An 18,166-nucleotide genomic window follows, 5' to 3' on the forward strand; every position below is an offset into this window, starting at 1 on the left:
TCATTGGGGCCAAGTGCGGTATTCCAGCGCAACCAAGAAGATAAAAACCAAAAAAAAAAAATGATTTCCATGGCTTTACATTCTGATAAAGCCTACCCCATGCGATTTCAAGGTTATGAAAACAAATCAAACTATATTTTCCTAAATGTATTTATGGAAATGGGGTGAAATGAGAAATTACATGAAAACCCTTCAGTTCTGAGCTTTGCTCAGGCTGATAACTTGTGTATAATGCATGTACAATACATGTTTAAAGATAGCCAATGTAAGACTACACTATATAATTCACACAGAAAGGCTATATTCTATCATTCAAGCTGTAAGGCTACATTAAAGCATTCACACTGTAAGGCTAGACTATACCCTTAGGCTCCAGTGTGAATGACAATCAGCAAATCGGTTCCTATAGCAGAAATAAAGATCTTCCAGCTCACAGAAGGCACTTACCGGGGGAAGGCGTGGAACTGGAAGGCAGATTAAGCTCATCGCAGGCTGCAGAAAGAGAACATCATTACACACAACCGACATGTGATTGCACAAATGATCACTACACTGCACACAGAGAAGTCTGACAGCTGTGCAAATAGCATTTTTACTGCATCCAGTCCTAGACACCTTTATTGGAGGAGAAATTAAAGAATTTCAAGCAGATTTGGGCTTGGCTTAAATCTCCCTTCATGGATCTTACTGCAGTGATTGGAGAGGGAAAAAAGCACAAATGCACTCGCACAGTTCAATTTCAGGTGCCCTCGGCATTTTGATGAACAATCCATGACTAGTGCCGCATTTTAAGTTTAGATTTCACAACAAAGTCATCTGCCTGCTTTCCAGATCCTTCCGTCCCACCCACTCTACTCTACACCACAACAGCAGAGCCTGCAGACTTGAGCCAGAGCAGGAATACTCACGCAAAATCTGTGAGTTGAATACGCCCCGTACACCATAAGTGTTTGTTCCATCAAATTGAAGGGGGTTGTCAGCCGGTTGGACGAGGCTACCATTAGCCATCTTACAGGGAGCATCTGCCTTTAGATTCTCCATGGAGCAGGTTTGGATTCCAGTTGGGGAGTTTGCTTTCGACCAAACTGTTGCTGGGTAGATTCTTTCCACACGAGTTGCGCAGTCCTTTTCCAAGCAAACTGCACACATTCCTGTGACATGAAAACAGCAAGTCTTACTTTCCAGGGACGGGGTTTATGCATAGATTAGAGAGAATAGCACAGGGTTCCCATCAGTCATGACAGCACACCAAAGACTAAACAAGTGAGGGGTTTGTGTGGGTGGGAGAGAGATCAGCCTCAATAAACTGTTGGAAACCTCCGGATGCTTTCGAGGAACTCAACTACAGGTCAGTCAGTCAGTTACGGGGAGTGAGTATACAGTGCAGCATAATAGCCAGTGAACTCAGCTTGTAAATCCAAGGTCGTAAATTTGATTCCCAGATGGGCCACTGCCGTTATACCCTTCAGCAAAGGTACCAAAACTACTTCAGTAAAATATCCAGATGAATAAATTATCTGCATGTAAAGAATATAAGCAGTGAAAGTCGCTGTGGTCCAGAATGTCTGCTTAACACCTAAACTGTAAATGTAAAAATGTAAAGAGTCAGTACATCAGCGATAGGATGAAGATGCAAAGATATGCAAGATAATCAAAACAGGAAATGGAGGGAGGAGAAATAACACACAGGGACAACCATTCTACAAAAGGGTGGGGGATAACAAAATGGGGTCTTCTAAAATGGAACAGGTTTTTTCTTGTTATGAGATTTATCCATAAAATGAAAAGATTTGCTCTTAAATAAGATACAGAAATCCCCCTCTGGGTCGAAGAAAGAAAAATCAGAAGTGCAAGATAACATGTCACATGCATGCACACACACACAATCAACATGCATGGCTTCTGGTGAGGTCCTGTTCTTTAGCCCGCAATCAGAAACTCACCCAGGGAAGCGGTTGAAGAAGTTGGTGAGGATGCATGCAGTGTTGCTACATAACTAAGAGGGGGAAATCTACAGTTAGACTTTCAAAAGGCACTTCCACAGCTTTACATCAACCAATGACAGTGTAGAATCATCACCGTAGTGACGTACATGTGGAAACAATCAGCTGGAGAGACACAGTCCAGACAGAATGACACCTCTCAACAGTTCATGCAGTAGGCATCTCAACACTTTTTAAGGGCAAATCTTAATAAAGCATGGCCAACTGCCACACAGCGCAAGCCACTTTAATACCTTTAATTTAATTCCTTTTCGTGTCACTTATCATAATTATCCATTAACTGAGGTGATAGCACTTAACATATTGTTAGTAGCCTGTTTGGTTACATAAAGTTCATTAGATACAAGCCAAGTCCATGAGGTGCTTTGCAACTCACTCGCACATGCACTCATTCATGTTTAGCAAGCTGAAGGTTCTCCACAAGGGGGAGCTAGTGCTACATTAGAGTGGAACTTCACATTAATGACACTGTCCTCGTGCAGTTAATTTCCACAGTAGAAGGTCAGCAAGGTGACAAACTTCTCTTCTTGGAGGGAGAAAGTTGACAAGAAGAAAAAAAAACCTTAAAGTGGGTAGTTGCATAGGATTACACTCGGTACTACTTACTTGGTGTTTGAGTCTCCTTGCTGTTCACAATAGGGGGCAATGCCAGTAGGAGCAGTACATAAAATGCAAACCACTCCAAAAACATACGAAATTTCCACATTTTGAAGTCTTGAAGACGAAATGAGGCCTGAGTGTTTCGGGGGTCGCCTTCTGTGCGTCTATACTCCACTTTCTTCCTCTTCCTGGAGGACACCTTCCTCTTTCCCACTATCCTGTTGGTGAGCTTCACTTGACCTGTCAGTGCGAGAAATACTTTTTTTTCATATTTATTCGAGAGAACTGGCCGTAACACATTTAAATACAAGTCCTGTAAAAATACACATAATAAACTGTCTAAATAAGGAAAAAACAACTTCATACATATACATTTCGTTATAATAATACAGATTCTTTTAACCATAAATACCTATTACTGGAGCACCAAATAACAATGTTTAAAAGTTTTTTTTCATAACTTGATCCCTTTAGAAATTATAGGCCTCTACCGTACGGTTGAGATGTCAGCTTATGGTAAAAGATGCTATTCACAAATTGCTATGTTCTGAACATTTTTCCTGAAACACAATCATTTTAATCTCTCTTTAAAACCTTACCCACCTCCCCACCTCCCCCTCCCCCCCCCCCTCCCCCCCCCCCCCCCCCCCCCCCCCCCCCCCCCTCCCCCCCCCCCCCCCCCCCCACCTTCCCCCCTTCCCCCCCACCTCCCACCCTGACATGGCTATTGTCCCACACAGCACACGTGAAATAGATGGCCGAGACTACACTAGTCAAATACACTTCACACCTTTACATGCCTACAAAGCAAAAAGGTATAGAACAGGATTCCTTACAATTAGCCCCCTAACAGTTCCTCTCCACTGAACCTCCCCACTCTGCTATTCCAAACCTAAACGCTATACACAAAAGGACTAGGACAGAAAATGAAACTGAAAGTGAAAGACTATTCACAATAATAGACACTAAACATCGAGTAATAAAACTTAAAAACTTAACTCGCCCGGTTGGCGAGACCCTCCCCCGGGGTCTGTTTTTTCGGCACCGTGCGAATCCCCGGGGCAAGGGTTCAAGAGGTCGGCAGAGCGGACAGGACGCGGCGGCGGGCCGAGCGCTGATACACAAAACTGGAGAACCAGGACGTGCGCATACACTCGCCCTCCCCGCTAAGAGTGCGCGAACCCAGGAAATGAGACACGGCTCCCCAGATCAGCGTTTCTCTCCCCTTTTACGGGGGCTAATACGTCCGTTCTTCACACCTGTTGTCATTTTCTCCCATCAACCCACAATTGCGCTCCCAGTTCTGCCTCTCATAGGTGACCACTTAGCCGTACATTATGCGAAAAAGCGTCCGTCTATGGCTAACCTGACGACAGCTGCTCTCACGCTAGCTAGTTCCCAAAACAACATAACTATTAGCTGAGTCTAGCAACTATTAAAATACGGTACGAAAGTACATCTACTTACATACTTTAAATAATTTACCTTAAATATAATAATGCTGTTAAATAAATATACTATCAATACCTTGAGTAAAAAACAGCAGAACGGAAGGCAGAGAAGCGACGAAACCCCAGCTTGAAATCACCACCGCGTTGGAATATGCTTGAAATCACGTGATCACAGCAGCTCTAAAGGGCGTGTTCTTGTGTATCCCGATCACAGAGCTTTGGATGGGTAGGCAAGGACGTTGCAGAACAAATGCAAATTCATGAAATTGAATTTTGTCCAGCTGTGTTGTGGCCTGTGAGACCAGTCTGGATGTTGCAAAATGCTTATGTGGACATGGAACTATTGAATATAAAGCACAGAAATAAAACAGCAGATTTAGTTCAGGAATATTACATGCATAGGGACAGGAATTACAATGACTATTCACAGATTTTTACAGATGGGTCAAAGGATCCAATAACAGAGGTGACAGGGGCTGCAGTGGTGATTCTCAGTCACCAGACTGGAATCAGTAAAAGAACGTCAGATTATTTGAGCATTTATGCTGTTGAGCTAATTGCAGTTCTGTTAGGATTAGAGTGGGTGGAAGGAGTGACGGCAAATAATATACTCATCTGTAGTGACTCTGTATCAGCATTGTCAAGCATTAAAACAGGACCAGGAAGTAATCACCAAGACATATTATATGAACTGTTGTTTAATAATTCAAGGATAACTAATCAAGGGAAAAACATAAAGTTCATGTGGGTACCAGCACATTCAGGAATCCAGGGAAATGAAAAAGCAGATAAGTTGGCGAAGGAGGCGGTCAGGAGAGAGTATGTGGACCTTAAGGTCAAACTTTCAAAATCAGAGGGGAAAAGCATCGTTTGGAGGGGAGTAATCAAACAATGGCAACAACATTGGGATAGTGAAACAAAAGGAAGACATTTATATAAAATACAAAATAAAGTAGGAATGGTAAGAAACAGTGGAACCGATAGAAGAGAGCAGGTAATCATAAGTAGATTAAGAATTGGTCACAGCAACTTGAATAGCACACTATTTATTATAGGAAAACATCCAACTGGCTATTGCGATCAGTGCCAGGAATCAGAAACAGTAGAGCATGTCCTGATTGAATGCAGGAAGTATGAGCAAGAAAGAAGGGTAATGTTTACAGGATTACAGAGACTAGGAGTGGAGGCAAGGCTTACAGATCTGCTTGAGTGTGGGGACACGGTGGAGGGAAAGAAGGTGATATTTAGTTTTTTGAGGGCAACTGGAATAAGTAACAGGATATAAGAGATCCAGACAGCAGTAATTGGTTAGATCCAGAAGGAGGCGGTAATGCAACTAAAAAGGATTTAACGAAACGACTTGACCTTCTCTCCCTTGATCGAGAGAATACCCAAGAGTACACTTGTACGATGGTGACGGAATCAGGTAAAGTGTTCATGAGAAGATGAGTTTGAAAGCGTTATATTAACATTAGCTTCCCGCAAAAAATTCAAATGCGTGTAATTTCCTTGTTTTTTGAGATATCTGCAACTGCTTCGATATGGTACAACGTGGTAGTGTCCTCTTCATGACCAGTCCGTTTCAAGTCCATAGATTGTTGTTTTAAATAGTTATAAGCACTTGAAATTTGCATTATATTAGCGTCAGCTTCCTACCCAATATTCAAATGCCTGTAATTTCCTTGTTTTTTGAGACATCTACAACTGCTTCGACATGGTACAACATGGTAGTGTCGTCTTCATGCCCAGTCCGTTTCAAGTCCCTAGATTATTGTTGTAAAAAGTTGTAAGCGTTTGAAATTTGTGGCCAAATTTTGTTTTTTTTTAAATACCAGTTTCTCCGCCATCTTGGAATGTATCTCTTAGCGGTTAACACCCTATAGGGAGACATGCACCATACACTTAAATTGGCCATTTCGGACAAATCGGACTTACGGTTTATTAGAAGAAACGTTTTAGAGGTTTTGACAAATTTTCAGTCTGCAGAAAAATCCATCATGGCGGACTTTATGGGTTATTGAGGCATATTTGTTCCTCATGAGGAATGACACAAGTACACCTGGTTTCATGAATTTTCATCAAACGGGGTGGAAATGGCAGTATTTTTGCGTTTTAAATCGGTTACTATAGCGCCACCTATGGACGAATCATAGTCATTCTTTCTGGCATAGTTACTCATCGTCTCTAGTTTCAACCTGGTAATTTATCATTTTTGGTCAAGGCCTTTTTGAGCTATTTGACCATTTCTAAGAAAATAATAATAATAATAATGATAATACTAACAAAAATAATAGAGTTCCTACTTCGTAGGACCCCTAATAATAGCATGGAAGCTATTGTGTAATGCTTTGTGAGTGGATATTGTCTGGAGATGCTAGCTAAACGTATGCAAATGTTGGCTGCAAATGTTGGCGCAAACAATTATTCCACTGCCCGCTGTGCCCAACTTTCAAACCAACTTAAGAAGGCAAATATTAAGAGGCACGTGGACGTGCATTTCAAAGGTATGCTGATGTCAAACCCAAATTCATATCTATTTGAAACGACACCAATTCTGCCTAGTCTGTTCAAACATCAGACATTTTATTTTTACTGTACATATTGTTTATGCCCTGCACCTGAACAAATTGGATGTGGTCATTCTACTGTACCATCTCCTTTGTAAGCTAAAAGGTAGCATTCAGGTGACTACACCAGAATCTGTACAACTGGAATTTTATGAGAAAGTTAAAAATGTACAACATTGTTAATCAAAAGTTATATGTGGGTTGGTAAATTGGTGAATATGCTGTAGAACATGGTTTGTCATGGACTTATAAATATACCAGTTTACACTGGGTTTGCACTGAAGTTTCATTGTGGTACATATAGGGCTGGCCTGATATGCATTCTCTGTTTGCAATTTACTTCTACCTGACCGCTCCCTGCATGTTAGCTGAGACAATCTTCTTGTCAGAGCAGATGCCTACCTCCCCTACTCTCAGAGCAAATCACCAACAACTCTGTGGGCCCCACCCATCTCCCCCTGCCCCCTCTTTCACCAGTGTCTCTGCCTAATCTGGGATGTACCACCAAATGCGGGGTCACCCTGTAACTGCAGCCGTGACCCTTATCATATCTGTAAGAATGAGGAACAGTCATGTAAAAAAACAGAAATGTATATAATTCCTCTATTTTGTTCTATTCTGTTGTATATATTGATTTTTGCTTGTTAAAAAAATGTAATTTTTTTTAGTGAATTTGGTAAATGGACTGCATTTATATAGCGCTTTTATCCAAAGCGCTTTACAATTGATGCCTCTCATTTGCCAGAGCAGTTAGGGGTTAGGTGTCTTGCTCAAGGACACTTTGACATGCCCAGAGTGGGGTTTGAACCGGCAACCCTCCAACTGCCAGACAATCGGTCTTACCTCCTGAGCCATGTTGCCCCTTGGTTTTTGGTTTTGGTTAACTGTTATGGTGACATGATGGAGTGGTGGGGTGGTGGGGTGTTTTGGAAGATCATGATCCATGTGCACATTCCACCTCATGCCTAATATATTGCAGTGAGGGAATAATGAATAAATTGCCACACAATATGCCCTGACCTACTGCTGAATGATTAAATCTTTTCATCATTTCTAAAGCAGACGTGTGAGTTCCAGAAAAGAGAGGCAGTTCACCACCAATCCATGAAAAATACCTAAAATAAAATAGACCATTAAAATATAAAATAAAATGGCAAAAGATGGTAATTTAAAATAGTTTTTAAAAGATAATATTCTGTGTGATGGGTGAAGAAGGGACATGTTGAACAGCAATGGTGATGTCACAGTTCAGTCCCATTCCAAGTGTGTGCTCTCACTGGCTGGCAGTAAAATGCTGCTGAATAACGCAGTTAATTGTAGTAAAACATAAGGAAACATAATGGCAGAAAAGAGACTAAAAAAAGAATTATCTAAATGCAAGATTGAAGTACTGTTTAAGGAGGTGCAGGCAATAGCACAACTATGGTTCGGTTCCATCAGCAGTACTGTATCCAACAAAACTATAAATATAGTGCTTGGCAAGCTGCCAGGATGGCTCTGTGAACAGTATGATGTCATGAGACATATAGCACATCATCCCCTGTAATAAAAGCTCAGAGTCTGCACTTGGACCACGTGTGAATGGTTTGATTAGTGGTGGTCAGTAGGACACTGTTATTCCAGTGCCCTCCTCCGTCACTCATTGAAATAGGTGATGAAAAAATTAACCATAAATACCTATTACTAGAGCACCAAATAACAATGTTTAACAGTTTTTTTCATAACTTGACCCCTTTAGAAATTACAGACCTCTACCATACAGTTGCGATGTCAGCTTATGGTAAAAGATGCTATTCACAAATTGCTATATTTCTGAACATTTTTCCTGAAACACAATCATTTTAATCTCTCTTTAAAACCTTAAAACAATTAATTGCTTTATTTACACTCCATCAACATGTTTTTGGCCTGTAAATATCCCATCAATTACAATGGCTAGGTCCACAAATATGTATATATATAATATGGCATTTCTGCTTTAAAATCAGACACTGTTTGATTGTTATTTTATAAGTTTAAACTATTTTGTTTCTATGAACAAAACAGTTTAAATATGTAAAAAAAAAAAAAAAACATTAATTCCATTAATTCCATTGATTTCATTTTGATTACATATTTCATATCGAACATATCAACTACAATTTGGAACAAACATCTGTATACAACATCTGTATACATGCATAGATACTGTGTGGCATTTCTGCTTTACAATCAGGCACCGTTTCATACATCGCCATTTTAGTATAAGTATAAACTCATGAACAAAACTTTAAACTTTAAAAAACACCCATTGCAGGTATCATGCAGAGTTCATGTTCAGTCCTGAACATATTTTTTCAACTGATCAGAATTGGAATCTCTTATTCACCTCATTTTCAGATTTCATTTGAGATGATATGTGAAAAAGCACTGCTTTGTGCTGTTTAGACACAGGAAGACTCCGCACTCTGCACACTTCTATGATAATTCATAATGAATCAAAGTAACAAAAGGGTTAGTTTCATAGCCCATCACAATGTGCTTCACAATAAATAAATGAATTTAAAAGCATTAAAAGAAACAGTGTAAATGAGGAAATAAAATAAATATCAATAAAATTTAAATTTAAATAAATATGTTTTGTTCTGATTCAAGTGTAGGAATTTTTTTTACATTCAAATCTTAATCCAGATTGAACGGTTTGTTAGGCACATCATAAACAAATTAAGAGCCGTGCCTGTGGTAAACAGACTGGAAAAATGGGTGGGTAAGAGAATGGTATGGTGAACAGTGTTAGTCAGAACCACAGACCATGTCAGAACTCAGGTCCAGTACTGAAAGATGCAGTGTCATTTCCCGCCACCAGCATAATCGTCCCAATGGCCAAGTAACCTGTGTGTAAGAGGGGAGAAAAAGGCTCATGTTTCACCAGTTATATGCACAGCAGTCACAAGAAAGCATGTCCCCTCTCATAACGACATGTACCCCAAATCATGGGGTTATGTTCTCCAGCATTGGAGAAGGCCCTCTTTCCCTTTGCCCTGAGCAGCGTGAGCAGGTCCCTCACAGGAACTTGTGAGGCTGCCCCGATAGGCTGTGGGCTGCCTCAATCAAAACCAGGAAGTCAGAGGAGCCAATAGCAGAAGACGCTTGCCCTCCTCTTGTATGTACAGCAACTATTCTGGATGATTATGTAAAACAGCAGAATCAATAAACAGGTTAACACCTACCCTGCAGTCCCAACGCTGTCATCCTCTCGATGGACCCCGTTAACATTTCCGTTTGCAACTTCTCCCTTAAGAGGCTGTATCTCGATGGTGATCTCATCACGATCCTCAGCATCATGAGGAGGCACCCGGTTGTTCCCTTGGCGACGGCCCCTGTCCTGCCCTCTTCGACAGTTGCAAAGCCTGAGGAGGAAAAGCCGAAATCATATTTTCCCTTGACTGTCAACAGGAGGTCAACTTAACACGCAACAGCTTTTAGCTGTTCACAAGCTTATCAGGACATGTAGTCATGTCATCACATGCAAGGGGCCAATTCAGCAAACGAGTTGGAGGAGGATCCAGATACAGATTTCTCCCTCCTTGCCCACCCCTGATTAATACACTACATCACGCCTAATCTACCCACAGAAGTACCCACAATAATTGTCCTGTTTTTTCCCCTCACACATTGTGGATCTTACCTTTTTTTGTAAATGAGGCCACCAACGCCAGCAACAATGAGAGCAGCTACTGTACGAGGAGAAGAAAAATTAATTGAAGGACACATTTGACTTTAAACTCGACTTCAAAGACTGCACACTGAAAGTGTAGATCCACTCAGGCCCCAGATTTATTGTTAAGCACACAAAGGCATGTTCCCTCACCCCAGTTTTCCTTCACAGCCTGCTACAAAGTATGGAGGTGTATCCTGGATACACGGTAGTTGTGAGAAACGTAATTTTACCTAAAATACAGGCAGATACAGTGGCAATGGTGTAGTTTCCAGTCACTGGAGTCGGTCCTGTGCATCCAAAGGGGGGGGGGAAATAAAAATAAAATAAAATACTCCATGGCTTCAGTCTGATAGAGGCTACTCAGAACATGCCTTCATCCTCACCATAGAAAGTGGCTGTGTGTGTAATGTGGTAAATGGTAATTTTTAGTAGTTTTTGCTATACACTGAAGACAATTGAGTTTGAGGTCAAAAGATGTACATGAGATGACAGATCCAAATTTCAGCTTTTATTTCCTGGTATTTTTATCTAGATTTGTTAAACAACTTAGAACATATCACAGGGTTCATACACTTTTTCACCAATGATTTTCAATGACTTTTCCATGACTTCTCCACAACCTTTAACTGAATTTCCATGACCAAAACAAATAACTTTATCTCAGTGGGACGATTTAGAATTATTTATTGTAACAGCTCCAATTACCCTGGACCCTCCATGTAATGTAAGTTTTACATGTCACCCACATGAGGCATCCACCCGCCCTGCCGACTCTCTCCATTGACCAGAACATCCTGGAAGTCTGTGACACTGTCAAGGTCCTGGGGGTCACCATCCAGAGTAATTTGCATTGGGACAGTCAGGTGGACCACATGCTGACCTCAGCGAACAGGAAGCTTTTTGCTCTGCGTCGCCTGAAGAAATTTGGTGTCCAAGACCCAGAACTGGTTTCCATCTACACAGGCTACGTACGCCCAGTGCTGGAGTATGCAGTCCCTGTCTGGCACAGTTCCCTGACTACAGACCAGGCTAAAAGGCTGGAAAGCACGCAGAAACGGGCTTGTAAAATCATACTTGGCCAGAGGTACTCAGGGTACCCAGCACTCTCGGATTGTGCACTCTATCAGAGAGATGCACTCAACTGTGTCTTGGCTTTGCCAGAAAGCTGCTAAAGTCCAACTTCAGTGACTGGCTACCCCCCCTCAGGGAGGAGCTCACAGGTCGTCAGACAAGGAACTCAAACAAACTGGCCATCCCAAGATGTCGAACTGAGAGATACAGGAGATCACGAATCCCCTATATGTGCAGACTCCTAAATGACAGCGGATTTTAAATTTTAATTTTGGATACGAGATTAGATCTTAACTTAGATAATTGCAATATTTAAAATCTTTTGTCTACTTAGTATTGATGTTTTATTGTAACAGCAAAATAATTCAGTGTTTTTAATGACAACTGTCTTTATGAACCTGTAATAATGCTGAAAGGTCAATAAATAAATAAATAAATAACATTAAGTAAAATTAGGTCTGCATCTGAAACATATGGTGCCTCTCTAAAACAAATACAGTTTTTCTCGATTGCTAACACACTAAAACTGGTTCTTTTAGCAAAAACTCCCAAATTATTACTTCAGTTCTCAGAGGACCAACACATCTCTCAAAACTATAAACACTTTTCACTTGTTTTAACACATGCTGCAAATTGTTGAACTTTTTCTGCAAATCTCTACAAACAAATGCTCTCATGAATCACTGGTTACACACTGTGCTCATGCAAAAAACACTAGTAGTCAAAACAGTTAACTCAAGTCATCACAACCTAAACTCAGGTAACACACCTTTCTCTAGGTGCAAACACTTGGCAGCAAAATTGTTTACACACCGGTCACAATCTCTGGATCAATAAATAGGGCCACAGTTTGTGTCTGTGTGCTTTTGAACAATGGATCCTCAAAATGGACAAGCTGTCCAAAGATCAGGAAGACAAAGGAGACGAAGAGGCAGGAGACAATTTGTCCCAGACGAAATACGTGCCACCTTGATTGACCATGTGCTGGTACATGGTATGATGATGAGGGAAGCTGGACAGAGAGTTCAGCCAAACTTGAATCATTTCACAGGGGCATCCATTGTCCATACTTTCAGACAAGAAAACAGGTACTATAATTTACTGTAATGTTACATATTGTATCTGCTGTACTACTGTGAGAGGATATGCTATGTAATGTTGAAGTGTATTTACAGACTATATGTTCTTTAGATTTTATTGCTATTTTTGTTTATAGTGCTGCATATACATTATTTTTTTGCATATGCATTATTTTTATGAATGCTACTCTCCTTTGAAAATACTACTTTTTTTGTTCCTTCAACTGTGTTGTGGTTACTGTACAGTACTTTTCACTCAGCATCACTTTTCAGTACTACAAATAAAATATTTGGAAATTTGCACACTCCCTCATTTTTTAGGAGTGTAGCATTACAAAGATCAAAATCTGAAAACCATAAAATAAGTAGAATAACCAGGAGAAAATAACTCCTGACGCACTGCTATAAAAGGTTTTTGCATTAGTGCTTTGAATTTATCTCACTGGTGTGTTATGGGTAATCTACATTGTCTGTGTTTTCGATGGCTTGTGTGTGCCATTTGAAGGCAAAGTTTAATTTTGATGGAAGAGTATATGTTTTTGAGAAGATAATTTGAGTTTGGCATGGATGTTTGAGGTTTGTGCTGATTGATGTGTAGTTTTGGGATTGTGTTAATAGTTCTGAGAAAAAGGGGAATTGTTTCATTAAATGTGTCTTAGCAATAAAAAAAAAAACTAAACACCAGACTTAGATACAGGTCTCAAACAGGGATCGAAATTGCTCCCGAAATTTAATCTGTGCGACCTCAAAATATAATTGGGACCATTTGTGCGAGTGCAAATAATTGTTCTGGTGCGACCTTTTTTTTTTCCAGTCGAACATCTCTTTCTCTGTACATTCGCTAGTTAGTACACTCAGCATGTCCCTTGTGAGCTGACGGTGACCCTTCTAACCAATCGCGAGCTTGACATTCTTACCTTTAATGCTGATTTAAAATTGGTTAATATTAGCCTTCAATCACTCCCTTTCGCTGCACTCCACTGTCACGCGACACAGAGAGCTAACGCGTTAACTAATGTTACCTGAAGACAAAAGTGTATGTTCAATTTATTGGCGTTATCGAAAGCTGAAAAGTTGAAGCGGACGTTTTGTGTAGCGACCCAGCTAATTTCTCCGATGCAGTTTACTGGCGGTTGATTTAATTAGCGGTATTAATGTGACGCGCTTTGTCGTTTGAATGCATAACACGCAATTCCTTGAAGAGTCGACACATTTTATGCGTGACAGTTTAACTGTTACTTGTAAACCGTACTGTTATATTGTCGTTTTTTATCAATAAAAAATCTATTGCGTATATTGTTGGTGCTCCTTACATTTCGGTGGGTGTTCCTAAGTTTTTGAAGTTGGGAGCACCAGTGCTACCAAGTAAAAAAGTTAATTTCGAGCCCTGATATATTATTGAAGCTGCACTTCCCTGGCATATTGTCGGCACAGTAGGGACTACGTTTACTAACTGCTTCTTCAGCAGAGGCGTGCCTGTCAACAGACTGAGCCGGACCAAATTAACTTCTCACACCACCAAAATACCGCGAAGGTTACTGGTCAATTTACGTTTTATTACTATACACACTATTTTTATGATTGGATTAATTAGTAATTATATTTGATGCAACTTTAGCTATATTTCCATTACTTTTCCAAAACCTTTCAAAAATATATTATTTTCCATAACTTTTCAAGGGCCTGGAAATTGCATTTTAAATTTCAATGACTTTTCCAGGTTTTTCATGACCGTACGAACCCTGATGATGGTAGCAGCAGGATGAATTCAGAAGTCTACAAAAACATTCTGCCTGCCAACTTACGGAGAAATGCGTCCAAACTAATTGGGAGGAACTTCATCATGCAGCAAGACAATGACCCAAAACACACTACCAACACAACAAAGAATTTCATCAAGACAATGTTTTCAAATTTGCACATAATGCTATTCACAGAATTCCTACAAGTCTGGTCATCACAAAGGTTTAATGGATGGAGACAAAAAAATCATAAAAATAAATGAGATAATTTGTTATGCATGAAATCAGCATGCACAGCTTCTGCTGAGCTCCTGTTCTTTAGCCCACAATGAGGAACTCACCCAGGGAAGGAGTCGAAGTAGTCAAATTAGTTGAATTAGTCGAATTAGTCGAATCAGTTGAATTAGTTGAATTAGTTGAATTAGTCAAATTAGTTGAAGGAGTCATTGAGGATGCCTGCTGTGTTGCTGCGTAACCAAGAGGAGAAAAACTAGAGTTAGACTTTTAAAAAGCACCATTTACTGATGTATTTCCTATAGACCTAAATGCAGTTGTCACTTTAGTCACTGTTCCTATTGAAACACTAGCTGGTAGGGCAGTCTTTGTGACTGAAGCTCCTGCTATCCATGCCCCAGTCACAAACCCTTTCAAAGCTTTCACATCGTAAGACTACATTCTATCATTCACACTGTAAGGCTACCATACCATTCCTAGCCTATGCTATATTCTTAGGCTTCAGTTTCTGCAGTAGAAACCCAGCTCACAGAAAGCACTTACTGGGGGAAGGCGTGGAACTGGAAGGCTGACCAAGCTCAGCGCAGGCTGCAGAGAGAGCACATCATTACCCACAACTGACGTATGATTGCAAAATGATTGTTAAATTTCAGCTGCATTCAGCATTTTGATGAACAATCTATGGAAAATACCGCATTGTAAGTTTAGATTTTACAACATTCTTTCCTTTCATCCCACTCTACACCACAACAGCAGAGCTGGAGACGGTGCAGGACTACTCACGCGAAATCTGTGATTTGAATATGCGCCCTCCACCAGAAGAGTCGTTCCCTTCAAAATGAAGGGGGTTGTCAGCCGGTTGGACGAGGCTACCATTAGCCATCTTACAGGGAACACCTGGCTTTAGATTCTCCTTGGGGCAGTCTTGGATTCCATCTTGGGAGTTTCCTTTCACCCAAACTGGTGTGTCGTTGCCTGCTAGGTAGATTCTTGTCACATCATTTGCGCAGTCCTTTTCCAAGCAAACTGCACACATTCCTGTGACATGAAAACAGGAAGTCTTACTTTCCAGGGACAGGGTTTACATACAGCACTTATTAATATATTGTTAGTAGCCTGTTTGGTTAAACAAAGTTTATTAGATGCAAAGCACTTCATGGACTTTTGTAACTCACTCGCACATGCACTCATTCATGTTTAGCAAGCTGAAGGTTCTCCACAAGGGGTAGTTGCATAGGATTACACTCGGTACTACTTACTTGGTGTTGGAGTCTCCTTGCTGTTCACGCTAGGGGGCAATGCCAGTAGGAGCAGGACAGTGCCTGTAGAATAAGTTGTCATTGAACATAATTAATCTTTTTTTTTTATCTCTTTTTTTGCCATTTTTCTCCAATTTTCTCCCCAATTTAGTCGTTATACCAATTCTCCGTGTGAATCACGGTCCTGGTTGATGCGCTATCCTCTGTTGGTCTGGGGAGGGTGTAGACTACCACATGCCTCCTCCGATACATGCGGAGTCGCCAGCCGCTTCTTTTCACCTGACAGCAAGGAGTTTCCCTGGGAGATCATAACGCGCGCGGAAATTCACGCTATCTCCTCCAGATCCCTTCCCTGCGGAACAGGTGCCCCGACCAACCAGTAGGCGTCGCTAATGCAACGATCAGGACTCATACCCTCACCGGCTTCCCACACTGCCAATTGTGTTCGTAGGAACGAACATTATCTTTGATATGTATGCCTACACACAAAAAACAAGCACACAGACACTTCCCAGCCACTGCACGCATTTACAACCAAAAACAAAGAAATAAGTAGGCCTACTTAAAAATGAAAACGTACACCATTTCCACATTTTGAAGTCTTGAAGACGAAATGGGGCCTGAGTGTTTCGGGGGTCGCCTTCTGTAGGTCTGTACTCCACTTTCTTCCTCTTCCTGGAGGACACCTTCCTCTTTCCCACTATCCTGTTGGTGAGCTTCACTTGACCTGTCAGTGCGAGAAATACATAATACATAATTCATAAATTCACCCCGAAGTCAGACAGTGCTACTTTCTAAAACACTATTTGACTAACTTAAATTGCTTAAATTGTAACCTTAATGCAACCACTGAACAGTGTTTTTTAAATAAAGCCAAAATGTAAGCCAGATTTATTAGTAATTTCGACTGTGGCATCTTTGACGAGAGGCAGTATTTAGTCTACTTTTGGGGTACGTGTAACAACCACACCAGAAAGACTAACGCATTTTTTTCATATTTATTCGAGAGAACTGGCCGTAACACATTTAAATAAAGGTCCTGTAAAAATACACATAATAAACTGTCTAAATAAGGAAAAAACAACTTCATACATACACATTTCGTTATATTAATACAGATTATTTAACAATATCAACTTGGACGACAACAATGACATTTTTATACATAACTAAGTACAAGTTGTTACAGATATTTCACCTATTTTATATAGGCTACAGTTGCAAACTGTTGCAAGCTATGTTCACGTTTCGCAGTCTATCGAGCGAACCCATAGTCGGACACTTTCCCAAAACCTGACATGGCTATTGTCCCACACAGCACACGTGAAATAGATGGCCGAGACTACACTAGTCAAATACACTTCACACCTTTGCATGCCTACAAAGCAAAAAGATATAGAACAGGATACAATTAGCCCCCTAACAGTTCCTCTCCACTGAACCTCACCACTCCGCCCTATTCCAAACCTAAACACTATACACAAAAGGACTAGGACAGAAAATGGTTGGCGAGACGCTCCCCCGGGGTCTGTGTTTTTGGCACCGTCCGACTCCCGGAGGCAAGGGTTCGTTGAGGTGGAGCCGAGCGCTGATGCACAAAACTGGAGAACCAGGACGGGCGCATACACTCCTAAATCCTCAGCCCTTGCTACCTAAAGGAGGCAACTAACCTCCCCTCCTGGCGCTGGAACAGCTCCGCTGTCTGACTGTCTTCATGGCCGGCAGCAACAAAAAACTGCGAGCCGCACCCTCCCCGCTAAGAGTGCGCGAACCCAGGAAATGAGACACGGCTCCCCAGCTCACCTGACCAGCGTTTCTCTCCCCTTTTTATTACGTCCGTCCTTCACACCTGTTGTCAATTTCTCCCATCAATCTACCCAAGCAGTCCACCACCCACAATTGCGCTCCCAGTTCTGCCTCTCATAGGTGTACTTAGCCGTCCATTATGCGAAAAAGCGTCCGTCTATGGCTAACCTGACGACAGCTGCTCTCACGCTAGCTAGTTCCCAAAACAACATAACTATTAGCAGAGTCTAGCAACTATTAAAATATGGTAAGAAAGTACATCTACTTACATACTTTAAATAATTTACCTTAAATATAACAATGCTGTTAAATAAATATACTATCAATACCTTGAGTAAAAAACAGCAGGACGGAAGGGAGAGAAGCGACGAAATCCCAGCTTGAAATTACCGCCGCGTTGGAATCACAGACTGTAAAAAATCACGTGATCACAACAGCTCTAAAGGGCGTGTTCTTGTGTAGCCTATCCCGATCACAGTCTCTGATCTCGTGACAGCGTACAGCGGACAGAAAGCTGCCAGTTGTTGGCCAAATTATAGGACAAAATATGAGAGAATAATAATAATAATAATAATAATAATAATAATTTCAGCGATTACAATAGTTTTCCTCTGCTTCGGCAGACAAAGCCTTCCATCTTGCATGTTGTCGCTT

General features: G+C 41.0%; 1 protein-coding gene and 1 long non-coding RNA gene across 3 annotated transcripts in view; both read right to left on the bottom strand.

Annotated features, from left to right (window-relative positions):
• Window positions 1–17,801, bottom strand: part of LOC118206370 — a 44,538-nt gene extending 26,737 nt beyond the window's left edge. Inside the window, exons 1-4 of one of the 2 annotated variants that reach the window (XR_004761183.1) lie at window positions 4,131–4,270; window positions 2,610–2,843; window positions 1,944–1,996; window positions 448–1,151 (exon numbers count right to left, since the gene is read on the bottom strand). Coding sequence is in view for 1 of the 2 variants with exons in the window: in XM_035379008.1 (XP_035234899.1) it covers window positions 15,707–15,769; window positions 16,287–16,433; window positions 17,377–17,422 (256 nt within the window). In the remaining variant the exon portion in view is untranslated. Of the gene's footprint in view, window positions 1–447; window positions 1,152–1,943; window positions 1,997–2,609; window positions 2,844–4,130; window positions 4,271–15,706; window positions 15,770–16,286; window positions 16,434–17,376 lie in introns of those variants that run through there. The other variant, XM_035379008.1, reaches the window with a different exon arrangement.
• LOC118206375 lies at window positions 8,355–10,796 on the bottom strand. The gene is made up of 4 exons (XR_004761184.1): window positions 10,552–10,796; window positions 10,289–10,337; window positions 9,831–10,010; window positions 8,355–9,492 (listed from the first exon to the last, which is right to left on the bottom strand). It is a non-coding gene; the product is annotated as an uncharacterized LOC118206375 (long non-coding RNA).
• Window positions 17,802–18,166: the final 365 nt, after the last annotated feature.

Source organism: Anguilla anguilla, chromosome 10 (assembly GCF_013347855.1).
Source record: "Anguilla anguilla isolate fAngAng1 chromosome 10, fAngAng1.pri, whole genome shotgun sequence".
Classification (NCBI taxonomy): domain Eukaryota; kingdom Metazoa; phylum Chordata; class Actinopteri; order Anguilliformes; family Anguillidae; genus Anguilla; species Anguilla anguilla.